The sequence below is a fragment of the Mustela putorius genome, unplaced genomic scaffold (assembly GCF_011764305.1).
Source record: "Mustela putorius furo isolate JIRA1106 unplaced genomic scaffold, ASM1176430v1.1 tig00003867_pilon_pilon_pilon, whole genome shotgun sequence".
Lineage (NCBI taxonomy): Eukaryota > Metazoa > Chordata > Mammalia > Carnivora > Mustelidae > Mustela > Mustela putorius.
The window spans coordinates 34,128,266-34,141,271 of NW_025422019.1; the positions used below are offsets into that span (position 1 = coordinate 34,128,266).

At 35.2% G+C, this 13,006-nt stretch overlaps 1 protein-coding gene across 1 annotated transcript in view; it reads left to right on the top strand.

Moving 5' to 3' along the window:
* The window catches only part of NCKAP1 (NCK associated protein 1), a 101,068-nt gene that overhangs the window by 15,047 nt on the left and 73,015 nt on the right, over window positions 1-13,006 (top strand). The window contains 2 exon segments of the mRNA XM_045066440.1: window positions 19-36; window positions 1,098-1,208. Coding sequence (XP_044922375.1) covers window positions 19-36; window positions 1,098-1,208 — 129 coding nt within the window.

Here is a 13,006-nt window from a genome sequence, read left to right on the forward strand (position 1 = left end):
ATTACAATGCTTCCCCAGCAAGGACAAGTTTGGAAGGTTTGCAAAGCTTTTCACCTTCCCTCTGCCCGCTTGCCCGCTTTCAGATCAGTTTCATGTTTCATAACTTCTCTCTCTGCAATTCACAACATAGCCATAGTAAACAATGAAAAAAACATTAAAATTGCAATATGTTTCCTCACACATAGTAGAGAGATAAAACTTTGTCAAAGGACACATTTTAAAAAAAATGTAATGAGAAGTTAAATAACAATGTTATAATTTTAGCAATTCCCTAAGAAATAACATTTCACTAGCATGCAGTTTATTAAACGTCACATAACAAAACACTAAGTAGTTTAGATTGTATTTGGTATTGCTAATAGTTCAGATAAAAAGTTTCTTCTAATAGTAGTACTTGACATTTGTATAATGCTTTACAGTTTACTACAGAGAATGCTGTATGGCTGATGTGGTCAAAATGTAAACATTCCCATTTATTCTGTGCTTATGAGATATAGAACAGATGTAGATTCATTGTTTGAAGTGCTGCTGGTATGATGGAAAAATACTGTTGTAACTCATATGTTCAGAGGAATAGGCAACACACTTTAGTAATATAAAGATAATTTTAGCAGCTTCCAGTTCTTTTGAACTAGGGCTCTTGTATTAAAATGTTTAAAGTGAATGAGGAAAACATTTTGGAAAAGACATTTAAACATAAGCTTATTATTTTATAACACTTAGAAAGAAACATTTCCAGTATTCTTCTGAATATTTAATTTTGTAATATTTTATTAGCTTCAAATGAATACAATCCTACCTCAAACCAAGACTTTTTTTTTCTTTTTCTTTTTTTTTAGGTTTGAGCTTTTTCCTTCACTGCTGTTCTGCGCTAACTGCTTTGAAACTTTCCATGCATTTTTTTTTCAGTAGAAGAACATCTCTGTACTGTCTCCCATTGCATATTTCAGCTGTGACAATCCCTGCACTTTGCCTATTCATTTTATCACCTGCTCACCAAAAACAATAAAATATCTCTAACTTCTGATTACAGATTTGCTATTACTTGGTTTTAGAACAAGGATGCATTTCACTTTTTTATTACTGTTGTCTTATAGGCATGTGGAGATCCCAAGGCAAAACCATCCTACCTTATTGATAAAAACCTGGAATCTGCTGTGAAATTCATAGTCAGAAAATTCCCTGCTGTAGAAACTCGCAACAACAATGTAAGTCATAGAAATTTTTATATTGCTTGATTTTAGCAGTCTGTAGGGAAAGTAATGTTTAGTTCTTATTTGTCTAATTCTTTGTATTTTGGTATGCCAATTATGTAACTTGATTAAGGGCTTTTGGGAACAATATTCTTATCTCTAAACTGGAAAAAATGATTCCGAACTACATCACCATTTTATTATAGAAGACATAAGATCTTAATTTCTTACACACTTCTTCTCTTTCAAGTTGGGACAGAAAGTAAGGTAATAGAAATGTATATATTCCAAATATTTGCATGACTAGTTGGGGAGTTTTTAATTATAGTCATAAATTTTAATTTGAAATTAATAAATGTCTTCATAGAATTTGTATTCTTTTTAGTAACTATCTGTGTTTATTTTAAAATACATTTATTTCTTTAGTATTTTTAAAATTGAGAAAAACATTTCTGAAAAATAATATAACAAGGTGATGGTATAGGATCTTTATTTTTCCATATTACTTTCTTCAGATGGAGTAGTTTTTCTTAGAATATACAATATAGTCATATCCGGAGTCTTCTTGATATGTTTATATAATCTTTCAGTAGTTCTTTATAATAATTTCTATAAATAACTAATTTTAGAAAATTAGAGCTAATTTTATCTCACCATGGTCTTTTCATATAAATTTTGTTGACTTGGAATCTTTTTGCATGTCTTCTTTTTAAAAATTTTTTTTTTCTTTTGTAGTCTCATTTTATAATCTTTACTTTTTTTTCCCTTATGTACAAACTTAGTCTAGAAATTTCCTCTTATATCTGGTCTCCGTACTTTTAAGAAACTGTTTAAAAAATATTTTGTCATCTTTTAGTCTCCTCAAATCATGTATATTTATTGAAGAATCATATTTTCCCTGTTGATAATCACCTTTACTTAAAAAATATTGTAATGTAGAATCAATCAGAATTAATAGTCTGATAAAGTGCTTTTTAAAGAATTAAAAAAAGGTCTGTTTCTTGTAGTATGGGTTAATAGAGGTCTTTGTGTGTTTCATAGACGATTGTGTTTCATAATTGTTATATTAAGATATCAATTAGTTTTTGATTACAAAATGGGTGATCCAAAGTATACGCTTCTTAAGAACACCATTATTTTATGGAGAATCTTTTTTAGTTATTGACATTAATTAACTGACTCATCTGACAGATAATTTACCCACTCTGAATGAGAGAGATTTTGTAATGAAAATCTGTCCTACCTTTAGTTTTATATATACTTCTTTTTCTTCTGGCTCATAAAATCTCTGTGATATGAGCTCTCCAGAGAATCATTTAAGTTTAATTTGTGTGTGAGTATGTGTGTGTTTGTGTGTGTAAAGTTCTATGTGAAAATAAGCATAGTTCCTAAATAGGAGGCCTTTTTTTAGAAAATTAGTAAGATCTGATTAAATACATGTTCACTGTTTTTGTAACATTAATATTTTTTGTTGAAGAGTAAATTAAGAATCTTTGCTTTTCCTGATTTTTGGGGCAAACTTTATAATAATGCTGCTATTTTTTGTTTTTTAAAAATTTTACTTCCCTTCTCAAATTCTGCAGCACAAAATTGACTTTTTAAAATAAGCTTTTTTAAAGATTTTATTTATTTGTATTTATTTAACAGAGAAAGAAAGATCACAAGTAGGCAGAGAGGCAGGTAGAGAGAGAGGGGGAAGCAGGCTCCCTGCTGAGCAGAGAGCCCAATGCAGGGCTCCATTCCAGGACCCTGGGATCATGACCTGAGCTGAAAGCAGAGGCTTTAACCCACTGAGCCACCCAGGCGCCCCTAAAAGAACAGTTTTATTAAGGTATAATTCACATACATATAGTTTACTCACTTAAGGTGTACAATGCGGTGGGTTTTTAGTACATCCCCAGAGTTGTGTATCCTGTACCACAATCAATTTTAGAGTATTTTCATCACCACAAAAAGAAACCCTAGACTTATTAGCATTCACTCCTACCAATCCCCCATCCCTAGATAAACACTAATCTTCTTTCTTTCTGTATACCTATTTTGGAGCTTTCAAATAAGTAGTATCATATAACATGTTGTCTTTTTTGACGGGCTTCTTTTCATTTAGCATAATGTTTTTATGGTTTATGCAAGTTGTAGCATATATCAGTACTTCATTTCTTTTTATTGCCAAAATATAGTCTGTGGTGTGGATATATGCTTTTATGTATCCATTCATCGGGACGCCTGGGTAGCTCAGTTGATTAAGCAGCTGCCTTCGGCTCAGGTCATGATCCCAGCGTCCTGGGATCGAGTTCCACATTGGGCTCCTTGCTCGGCGGGGAGCCTGCTTCTCCCTCTGCCTCTGCTGCCACTCTGCCTGCTTGCGCGCGCACGCGCTCTCTCTGTCTCTGGCAAATAAATAAATAAAATCTTATGTATCCATTCATCAATTGATAGATGTTTAAGTTGTTTCTGCTTTTTTTTGTTTGTTTGTTTTACTGTTATGAATAATGCTGCTGTGAACATGTATGTAAAAGTAGTGTAAACTTATGTTTTCATTTCTCTTGGATGTGTATACTTAGAGGTGGAATTGCTGGGTCATGTGATAATTTTTTGTTAAACCCATGAAATTAGTTATATAGTATTGTTGAATGTTACGCTGCTTATAGAATTTACTCTGGTTGTTCTGTTTGCAAAGTCTGAGTTTTGTCATACAGCCTTTAAAACTATTATGTGTAATGCTGTTCTGTTGTTTTTTGCCTACTGAAGTACTATGTACTAGGTATTTATGAAATTTTGTGATCTCAGTTTTGATCTGAGCCTGCTAAAATCCTGGTGAAAAGTTCCTGGCAAACTTGGGTTAGGAAATGAGAAATGAGTTCAGTTTTTTTTTTTTTTTTTAATTTCATAGAAGTAGTTAATGGAGCTTTAAGGACTAGCAACTTTCCTTAGTACCATCTGGGAATGATAGAAATTTGCAGATTTCTGGCTGTTAGGTATGCTGAAGAAATGGTATTGATATCATAGTCGGGTTTTTTTCCTTTGTGTTTGGGTCCTTGAGTCATTGTATAAATATGTGCCACAGAGCATGCTTACTTTATCTCATGGATCAGGGGGAATTACTGGTTAGCACTGTTTTTTTTTTTTTAATTTTAATTTTTTATTTTTTATAAACATATATTTTTATCCCCAGGGGTACAGGTCTGTGAATCACCAGGTTTACACACTTCACAGCACTCACCAAAGCACATACCCTCCCCAATGTCCATAATCCCACCCCCTTCTCCCAACCTCCCTCCCCCCAGCAACCCTCAGTTTGTTTTGTGAGATTAAGAGTCACTTATGGGGGACACCTGGGTGGCTCAGTTGGTAAAGCAGCTGCCTTCAGCTCAGGTCATGATCCCAGCGTTCTGGGATCGAGTCCCACATCGGGCTCTTTGCTCAGCAGGGAGCCTGCTTCTCCCTCTGCCTCTGCCTGCCATTCTGTCTGCCTGTGCTCTCTCTCTTCCCCTCTCTCTCTCTGATAAATAAATAAAATTAAAAAAAAAAAAAAGAGTCACTTATGGTTTGTCTCCCTCCCAATTCCATCTTGTTTCATTGATTCTTCTTCTACCCACTTAAGCCCCCATGTTGCATCACCACTTCCTCATATCAGGGAGCACTGTTTTTGTTTTGATTCAGGTAAGCACCACTTGTCCTCAGTTTCAGAAAAGGCAATCATAAAAATATTGTTTTGGTAAAAATTAAGCACAAATTTATTTAGGTGTTTCCGTGATTTGATTCTTAAAAAAAAAGGCTACCTGTGTGCTCACAGATAGCTGGTTATCTGGTATTGTGAGAAAAGGAGGACACTATTATCTGATACGCCCAGATTGGTTCTAACAATGCTTTAACAGTGATGATGTTGGGCTCTGTTGAGTTAATTTTACTGTCTTGCTCAGCCCCTTTGTAATCTGGTAGAAACTTTTGTACTCTTCCGATTCTGGAGTCAGGATAAGTCAAGGAATGTTTGTTTTGTTTTGTTTCTTTTTTGTTTTTGTTTTTGTTTGTTTTCTGAGTCGTGATTTTGAACTGGATGCCTCATAGGCTTCAAAGCAGGTTGATTAGGGTAAAAGTCACCTGAATAAAAGTGATACCAGTTTTATAATTACAGCAGCATTTACTGAGTGTCTAATATGTGCCAGGCTATGTATTTTAATAGAGTTATTTTTCTTATTTAATTTTAGATTAAAGAAAGCATTTCTGAGCTGAGAGATTGTCTAATATATCTATAACATGGTATCTTCTAGTATTTTGAGAGTGACTGCCAGATGGTTTAGAATTTGTTTCCTGTAAGTTTCTTAGAGCATATAGAGGGAAATCTGTAATTTTCCTAGATAAAGAAAATAGTAGAAACTTCTTATATTTTTAACAGGTAAAAATTGTTTTGTCCAAGAAATTCTAAAGGGGCATTTTAAGGAAATGTTCAGGTGTATATATGTTAAAATATTTCTTTTGAAATATTTTTCCTAAAATATTTTAATTTCCTCCCTTTGTTCTGATGTTAAATTTCCATCTAAAAGCTACTTTGTGTTTTTTAAAACAATAAAAATATCTAACACAAAGGTGTCATTGTAAGATTTGTCTACTTACTGTACATTGTAGTGTAAAACTTTTTATTTGATTCCCAAATTAATGGGAAAGTGATAAAAATTACTGCCCTGTATATGTTGAATGAATCAGGTCTTAATTGCCTAAGACTGATGGCATTGTTGGTGAGGAGAGTGCCACAAGAACCATACTGAGATTCTGGACTGAGATATAGGCCATTATTGAAATAATTAGAAAATTAAGTTTTTAGACTTAAGAGGAATATTTTGTTATAGGTATTACTTATCTCCTCTCTTAAGGAACCCAGTACTACAGGATACTATGTAATAAATTAAAGTTTTTAGCTTACAGCATCACTTAAGGAAACACAAAATAAAGCAACTCTAATACTGTTGGTTGTGAGACATAGCTTTAGAATCTTTTTTTTTTTTCATTTTTTAAAAAATTTTTAGAAGATTTTGTTTACTAGACAGGCGCTTTAACCAGCTAAGCCACGGAGCCAGCACTAGAAGATTTTGTTTAAATGAATCTTAACACTGAAAAAATAAAATAAAAAAACAAAAAATACAAAAAAAGAGAGAAGATTTTGTTTATTTATTTGAGAGAAAGTGAGAGAGCACAAGCAGGGGGAGCAGCAGCAGGAGAGGGAGAAGCAGGCTCCTGCTGAACAGGGAGCCCTATGCAGGACTAGATCCCAGCACCCTGGGATCAAGACGTGAGCCCTAGGCAGACGCTTAATGACTGAGCCACCCAGGTTTTGTTTTTAAACACCATTTTATCCCTAGTGCATGGTACATAAGAGGCAATAAATAAATGTTTGATGAGAGAATAAAATTTCCTTTATTGTTTTAAATTTATGTCAGAACCCAACATAGCAATATTTTTTAAATTTCATTATATTCTTAGCTAAAAAGTAACTATCCTTTTTAGTAGAGTTACACAAATATGTCTCATTAATACTACTACTGAGAATAAACTGGAATAAGAACAGGAGTTCCAGCTTCTTCTTTTTTCTCTTTTTTTAAAGATTTTATTTATTTATTTGACAGAGAGAGATCACAAGTAGGCAGAGAGGCAGGCAGAGAGAGAGAGAGGAGGAAGCAGACTCCCTGCTGAGCAGAGAGCCCGATGTGGGACTTGATCCCAGGACCCTGAGATCATGACCTGAGCCGAAGGCAGCGTCTTAACCCACTGAGCCACCCAGGTGCCCGGAGTTCTAGCTTCTTAAAAACATAAATATGTTTTGGGAGTGGGTGCTGGTATCAAGGATGGGAGTAGGGAAGCTCTGACACATGCCATCATGCACTGTGGTTTAGTTAGAAGGAAATGGTAAGGAAACTTACTTGTTTCTAGCTAATCTCTAAGAGGGCATTTGTTGTCTTGGCATGGTTTCCATTATGATGTGGTACTTAAGAAGATGGACTTTGGAGCTAGTAAACCAGAATTTGAGTTCTAGCTGAATGATTTGGGAAAGTTATTTCACATCTTTTTTCTTTTTTTAAAAGATTTTATTTATTTATTTGAGATACAGTGAGTGAGCGAGCAAGAGCGGAAGCTGGGGGAGTGGCAGAGGGAAGAGGGAGAAGCAGACTCCCTGCTGAGCAGGGAGCCCAACTGGGTCTGGATCCTGAAACCCTGGGATCATGACCTGAGTTGGAGACAAACGCTTAACTGACTGAGCCACCCAGGCGCCCCAAGTCATTTCACATTTTTTTAGTAAATATGCTGCTGAAGTGAGCATAGTCATTTCACATCTTAAATCTTCTTTGTTCTTACCTCAAAAATGATAATACCAATTCCTAAGAATCAGTTTAATATCTACTAAGTACTTCACAGATTTGTGTGACAAATTGCTTTTGAAAAATGGAAGCTGTTACTTATATTACCTTGCTTTTTGGTCTACTTCACTGGTTTTTCTTTTAGCTGCCCTTTATAATGTGGGTGTTTCTAAATGGCTTCCTGCCCTCCTCCCTCCTATACTCCCCTGCCTGCAGTATATATGTATGAAAACATTTACTTCAAGGCTTCAGCTGAGTAACAAACGGTCTTCTTTTTTCTGGGTTCTAGATCTGAATTCCGTCTACCTTTTGGACAGCTGCACAAGTTAAATAGCAAACTTTCATCTAGTATTGAACACATGGTTATCTTCCATTTTGTTTCTCTTTTGTCTTGAGTCTCTTTTTGTCTTGAGTCATTATCTTCCACTTTGTTACCTAAAATAGAATTTTCTGAAACCCCTTTGACTTTTAGAAAATGTCAAGTTAGTCATTTAGGGCTCATCACTTTTAATACTTGCCAGTTTTCATAACATTTTGAATTTATCCCCCTACCCCCCTTCAGGTCTGCATTTCCTGACGGGGAGAAATGCTATGATAATCCAAACACTGCTTTTCATGCCTTTCCAATCTCTCCTCATGTTGCCACCCCCCATCTTTCACACTGGGGAGGCCAAACAAAACAAAACTAATCTGTTTCTCTGTTGTAACTCACATCTCTGTTTTCCTGGCCCGAGTACTCATCTTTGAATCCTGTTGAGTAGGATATAGTAGGCCAACAAATAACACTTTGGTTTTAAAAGAAAATTATAATAAGATAATGTAACAATTTTTTTTAAAGATTTTTATTTATTTATTTGACAGACAGAGATCACAAATAGGCAGAGAGGCAGGCAGAGAGGGGGGGGGAAGCAGGCTCCCTGCTGAGCAGAGAGCCCGACGCGGGGCTCGATCCCAGGACCCTGAGATCATGACCTGAGCCGAAGGCAGCAGCTTAACCCACTGAGCCACCCAGGCACCCCAATGTAACAATTTTTTAGCCTTTTTTTTTTTTTTTTAAAGATTTTATTTATTTGTCAGAGAGAGAGAGAGACAGAGAGAGTGCACAAGCAGGGGGGGAAGCAGGTTTCCCACTGAACAAAGCCTGATGTGGGTCTTGATCCCAGGACCCTGGAATCATGACTGAGCCAACGGCAGACACTTAACACACTGAGTCACCCAGCTGTCCCATTGTAACAGTATTTTGATGGTGTATTTTGTCATTAGTCAATATGTCTCTATATATACTCTAATGGAAGCTTAAGGAAATATTTGGTCTTGACTGATTAAACTTTGCCAAAATTGAAAAATAGTGAGAACTAACTTAAGCGTCTATTCTTTTAAAAAGGTATTATCAACATTCATTTAATATCTCTTCTACATATAATAGTCTTTAATTCTAGCTTGAATAAACAGAATAAATAAAAGAATGAAACCCTGATTAGTAGATACAACTAAGCCATGCTTTGATACATTTGAAAAGTATGAAATAGGTCAAGTACTGGCAGGGAATTGCATTAGCACTAATAACCTACCTAAATTGGTTTAAATTATCTTTCAATTTTTACCAAAAGTAATATGGATATATTGTAATGAGTCAAATAGTTCAGAAGAATTTAGGATGAAAAGTGATTATATCTCTTATTCCATTCTTTCCTGCCCTGGTCTTGTTTCTCAGAAGGAACTTGTGTAAGGAATATCTTATTTTTCTTTTATAAATTCATTTACCAATGTTAGACACTATATATAGTCTACGAAAGAATTTTGTAGACTGCTACAGAAGAACTTAGGTCATTCAGTTTCTTGCTCCTTACTCACTCTCCTCTTCTTGATATTCAATAGGTTTTCTTTTCTTAATATTTTTGGATCATTGGTTACCTAATTTTTTTTTTTTTTAAGATTTTATTTATTTATTTGACAGACAGAGATCACAAGTAGGCAGAGAGGCAGACAGAGAGAGAGGAGGAAGCAGGCTCCCTGCTGAGCAGAGAGCCCGATGCGGGACTCGATCCCAGGACCCTGAGATCATGACCTGAGCCGAAGGCAGCGGCTTAACCCACTGAGCCACCCAGGCGCCCCTGGTTACCTAATTTTTAAACTTTAAATATAGTTCTCTATTTTTATAGCCTCATCACAGTCATTTATACTTTAATGCTGTCAAAATTGTTAGTTGCTTCCTTTTGTTTTTGAAATCATAAAGTGTTCTGAAATTGAATTATATACTGATTCTAAAAATTAAAACTAGTAAAGATCTGCGTGCTTAGTTTGCATTGTTTCACTCCATTGTCACACTGAACTTAGAATAATTTATATTACATATATGTATTTATGTTTATGTATATAATATATATAGCATTAAAATGAAATGGATTCTTTCTTCCAAAATTATTTCATAGTTAGATTTGTTTCATAGGTGCATCATAATTTTCTGTACTTATAGTTATGTGCCTTGATAGAATTCTTAAATTTACCTGTCCTAATAATCACATTGATCAGCTTTCCTTTTTTTATGGAGCCCACTCTTCTGTAACCTGCAGCCTCTGACTCCCCTCTGGACAGTTTGCTTATGTCTGCTGTATAGCTTTTGTCCTGGGAAATCTTCTCTTTGTTGTCCCACCAGGGCTTTCACATGGAGTTTTCATAAATTTTGGGAATGTCTTGAAATTGTGTACCGAGTTTGATTGGGAAAGTAATTTTGAGCTTTTATTGTAATCTCAGGAATGATTCTTTGATCCCCAAACACATCTCTTTTGAAATCATAATCTTGTATATTGTATATTCTCATTTTACTATACTGTAAGCATAACCTCTTCAGCTCACTGATGCTGTTTTCCTAAAGCAAATGAGACTGTCAGTGGACATTATACTGAGGTTTTTATAGTATAGTCCCCAAGGAGATACATTCCTGGCATTTGCAATCATCTGTTTTCCTCAAATTTCCTGAAGTTATATCTTGCCTTTAGTGATAGTTTTTCAGCTGTCTTTCAAAGAATCCCTTTGGCTGCAATGGTAATTATGATCCCTTACCTAATAAAAAGGATGTTACGAATACCTAATAACTTGTTGATTTTTAATTTTTATTTTCTTTGTCATTTGTTCTAGGGGGCTCTAGCCACTTTTAGCCTGTACCCTTTGAGTACCCTTAGCATAGTATTTTACTGCTTATCATGGCAGGTCTGGTCTTACCTTTGGTCAGATCAGAAGTTATTTGCCAAGATCCAGAGTAAAAGACAACAAAAGAAACTGCAATGGAGTAAATGAGAAGATTTTGCGAAATCACTTGTTTTCTTTTTTCTTCTTAGCAGTAATCTTGGCTAAAATTGTTTTAAATATGTATACCCATGGTCTTTGGCCACAAATAAATAGGATAGTATACTATGTTAGTCTTTTCTTTAGTGTTGGATAGAATGTAGAACATGGGAAAATTATTTAATTGCTTATATATTTTTAAAATTTTTATTTATTTGAGAGGAGCATGAGCGCATGAGTGGGGGAGGGGTAGAGGGAGGGATAGAGAGAATCTCAAGTGGACTTCACACTGAGCGTGGATCTCCCATGGGACTCGATCTAATAACCTGAGATCATGCCCTGAGCTGACATCAAGAGTCAGATGCTTAACCAACTAAGCCACCCAGGCATCCCTTAATTGCTTATTTCTTAAGGAGTATTTTGTTTTGGGAGAGTATGTTTATGCTTTTCATGGCACAAATGGCCATGCTTTCTTTTGCCTCTAGGCCTTTCTTTATTGCTATCTTTACTGTCTGGCAAAATATTTTACTCCCATATTCTTTCACTAGGCTAACTTCTTCTTGTCTTTTGGGTTTATGCTTAGATGTCACCATTTCAGAGAAACTTTCTTTAACCCTTCCAGTTAGGTTATGTGCTGCATGTATAGTTCCCTCCATTTATCATTTACTTTATTCACTTATTTGAAAGGTTTGTTGAATGATGTCTGTGAGCCAAGTTCTGTTATGTGAGAGGGGATCCAGCAGTGAATAAACAAACCAAAATACTGCCCCCTGTAGAGCTTATATTCTGTTGGGTAGAGATAGAAAAGAATATGAATATAATACCAGGTAAAGATGAGTTCTAAGAAGAACAGAGCAGAGTGATAGTAGGGAGATACTTAATTAAGGTGACCAGGGAATGCTATTCTGAGGAGGATGAAATTTGCAGTCATTGAGATGAGAGCTTATAGTGACTTGAGCTAGAATGGTAGAGGTGGAGTATGTTCAAATTCTCAATTATTTTGGAGACTGAGCCATGAAATGTTCAGATAATAGAATTGTATTTTGAAGATAGAATCCAGAGTAATTTGCTGATGCATTGATGGGGGATAATGAGAAATAAGATCTGAAGATTTTGGCTTGAACAGATATCAAGCTTCACTTGGGAGAGGACACAAGAGGAACAGGTTTGGGGTGGGAATAAAGAAGCGGTGGTACTCACCAGCTCAATATTAGATATGTTAAATTTGAGGGGCCTGCAAAACTGAATAGAGATTTTGAGTAGCCAAGTCTATGTATAAGTATTGAGCTCATATATATGTAGCATGAAGCTGAGAAGTTGAAGAGAAATTGTTAAGTGTTTTAATGGAGAGGAGGAGTGGCATAATCATTGAGAGGAAGAGAATGAATTGACAGTAAAAATTGGCAGTGAAAATGGAGTAATGTTGCTGCTCAGTTATGGTTTATGATCATGAAGTAGGGTTGAGATCAAGTCAGCCTGTGTATATTCTTTCTCTCAGTGGGTTTTTTTCAGGCAATAATGATAGAGGGAGAAAGGGCAAGGGTGTAATACAATGACGGGCCATTCCATTTTTTTGGGGGGGGGCATTTAATTTTAAGACGGATAAAAATAGAAATAGAGCATGAGATGATGAATGAAAAGATGGTAGGGCAAATGTATAGGGGGTGCCTCAGAGTTCAAAGAATTGATGAAGATGTAAAGGTATTAAGAGGATATTATCTGTATTAAGTGGGAGTTATTCTTCCATTGATGCTATTTTACCTTGTCTTCAAATCTCCCAAGAACAACAGATAAACAAAAAGGTCAGAAAGAAGCCACGGCAGCTTAAGCATTAACGTTATTCCTCTTTATAGGCCTGTAAATTGAGGACATTTAACATGATCCACCACTCTCTGTCAATATGGAAGAAAAATAATTCCTGGGAGCCTTCTGTATTTTAGGATCTCCTTTAACTTCCCCCATCTTCTTTACCATCCTCACTGCCCTTAGAAACTTCTGCAATTCTTATTGTGGTCTTTTGCAAACTAGAGTGAGTGAGATGTGTTTGTGTTTGTGTTTTAAACCTCTTTTGTGTAATTACTATATAAATATCTACATACTACATAAATAATTTCTACATACTACATAAATAATAATACATAAATAATTTCATGGAATTACTACATAAATATCTACATA